At 56.6% G+C, this 2,713-nt stretch overlaps 1 protein-coding gene across 2 annotated transcripts in view; it reads right to left on the bottom strand.

Annotated features, from left to right (window-relative positions):
- Nucleotides 1–1,550: 1,550 nt before the first annotated feature.
- Nucleotides 1,551–2,713, bottom strand: part of ERMARD (ER membrane associated RNA degradation) — a 23,341-nt gene continuing 22,178 nt past the window's right edge. For both annotated transcript variants that reach the window (XM_006915052.3, XM_025049075.1), the window contains one exon: nucleotides 1,551–2,335. In XM_006915052.3, the coding sequence (XP_006915114.1) occupies nucleotides 2,083–2,335 (253 nt within the window). In that variant the 3' untranslated portion in view covers nucleotides 1,551–2,082. The remainder of the gene's footprint in view (nucleotides 2,336–2,713) is intronic.

Raw genomic sequence — 2,713 nt, 5'->3', positions numbered from 1 at the left:
CGGACGGGCGCAAGGTGTCGACAGGCCCCCCGGGCAAACGGCCCGCTGGGGCCCCACCGGTCTGCGGTACAGAACGTGCGGCCTCGTGGCCGGCATGTCCACTGACACCCCTTCCTCGCGTGTCTGTCGGCTGACAGCACGATGCCCGCGTGAGGGGCACGGGGACAGACAGACACCAGAATCATTCCAAGTCGCAGTTCAAAGGGCGTTTCTCGTCCGGAAAGCCATTGTCGCTCTGGCATGAGGGAGAGGCCTGGGTGTGGCAGCTGTCCCCTCGGCCGGGTCACCTGGAGCCCTGCAGTGGCTTGGGTGAGGAGGGGAAGGTGCACACAGGGCCCTGGCTGCTTGCTTCGGGAGAGAACGTTCTCGGGACATGCAGAGAGCCTAACTTTTACACGGAGCGAGTCCAAACTCTCCTCCTGGCCAACAGCAAGGTCCGCGACACCTACTCATGCTGCGTGGCCTCGCCCGACCTCACCTCGGTCAGAACAGGGAGGGAGGGTATTAGACACCTTCCCGGCAAGGATGCTCCAGGTGCAAGGACCGTGCAGCCTGCTCACGACACTGCATCAGCTGCGGAGCCACGACCTCAGTCGCGGTGTGCCCAGCGCCCGACCTGCGACCTTCAGCCTGTGGCACCTCTCCCAGGCTTGGCTGTGTCTTGGTGGCCAGCATGGTCGTCTCCCCCTGGGGCTGGCTGCTTGCAGGCAGCAGAGGGGCACTCAAGGGCCGGCTGAAAGGACACCCCCACCCGGGGACCCGGGAGACTGACCGGTCTCAGGAACGCTGAGCGCCGAGGCAGCTTGAGGCTCAGCTGCTGTTTGTCTTTATCCTCATCACGTGTCTCTTCCCTCACTCAGCACTCAGTGCCAAGCGCCACTGATCGGCCCGCCTGGCCCTGGGGCATCGTCTACCCGTGGGCGGCTCTGCTCCTGAGAATCTCAATTCCAAAAGGAGCCACACTGGCCAGCTCATCCTTTCTAGAACTCTCACATGGCTGGCCAGCGTCTGCACAGGCTCCCCAGGTGTCGTCCACCACTGGCCCAGTCGCCGTGCCCAAAGGGCAGAGAGGCGTGTGGTGGGGTCTCAGGGCTCATTGCCCACTTGGCTGGAGCTAAGTGACAGGGACAGGGATGAGGCAAGCTGCCTGCTGCATTTAGGGCAGACCCACACACTTAAGTGGACTCTCTGGTGACAAGTGTGTTTTCAGAACTGTTCAGGCAGTCCCTTGTGTGTGCTCAATCTCCTGTCCTTGTCCCAGTTACTGTCTTTTGTAGAACTGACCAGACCCTGCCGTGTGGAGAGGCCAGGTGGGCCCTTCCTCCTCTTCGTCCCTGGCTTGCAGCATGCTCGGCAAACACCCTTGAGCTGACGTGAGTTTGGATGTGCTTTTCAGACGGTTCCCCTTCGCGGAGGGTCGGCAGAAAGCCAGCCAGGGGCCCACTGTGTCCTATAGACCCGCCTCGCCCGCGCCACGCCACACATGCTCATCAGATGCGCTGAACTGCAAGGACTTTATGGGCCTGAAACACACCATTTAATGTGCTAAGTACAGCCAGAAAGGATAGCTCTTTATTAGAGAAAAATGACATAATGAATGTGAAGACGTGGCAAAAAGTACCACAGCTGACATCTGCCAATACTGGTCCAGGCAGGATTCATCAAGGGATACTGAAAAATGGAAGAACTACTGGGAAAAAATATTCACAAGGGTTCAAAGTAACTTCCCACATGTTATTAATAACAAGTAAACGTCCTTATAATGAAGAAATCTGGAGCCATCCACCTTCGCCAAGGGATCAAGCTTCACCTCACCAAAACAGGTTCACCAAGCATGTCCCCTGGTGTGATGACCGAAGACACGGCACCATGCATGTGGACGTGTCCCAGTGTGGTGCACCGAGGACACCTCCTCTGAACAGGATGCGACAGGGACAGGGGACCGAGTCTGCTGTCGCCACCCAGCTAGAAGGGATCCGCCTGCGGCTCACTCCACCGGCTCACAAAGAGCAAATCAGAAATCGCGGCGAGACGGAGCGCGGACGCGGACCGGCCCCGGGTTCCCGCCTCTGCGTTTCCGGCTCACGCGCTGCTCAGTGCGAGGTTCGAGAGGGGTTTTCTGACGTGACCAGAAGTATCTGACCCGTATTTCCACAGCGCCGCTTCGCTTGTGGGTTTCTTGGCTAAATGCATTAACATTTGTTCCTTCTCGCTAAAAGCCCGCATTTTCAGCAGGGCCGCGTGCGTGAGGCCAACTGTTTCCACCCACTTGTTCTTTTCCGGGCTGGTGTGAGCCGCCAGGTTCTCCGTGTACTGCAGGAGTGACTTCAAGAACCTGTGGAACAAATTAATTTCTTCTTCTGTTCCGTTATAAAATGCAATAATGATATGAACACTTTCTCTTTATTTTGGAATTATGATTAAAGCACCGCACTTAATTTTTGTCTGCAAATTCAAGAGACGTACGTACAAAATGGAAACAGAATGCACGTTAAGTGACAGAAAAGTGCTAAAATATCAACGTCACTGGAGAGGTGGGTGGACTCCCAGAGCTCTACACGCTCGGAGCCTTTTTATACTCACTCTCCGATCCAGACAGAACATTCTCATGTGACGGACTTGATTTCAGAAAGGACCTCGGGCCCTCTGAACCAAGCCCATCCGTCATGAGCACACTACACACGTCCAAAGGCACCAGATCCCTGGGGTAGCC

This window comes from Pteropus alecto, unplaced genomic scaffold (genome assembly GCF_000325575.1).
Source record: "Pteropus alecto unplaced genomic scaffold, ASM32557v1 scaffold195, whole genome shotgun sequence".
Classification (NCBI taxonomy): Eukaryota; Metazoa; Chordata; class Mammalia; order Chiroptera; family Pteropodidae; genus Pteropus; species Pteropus alecto.
Note: the sequence above shows the minus strand (reverse complement) of the source record. Positions and strands in the feature narration are given on the sequence as shown.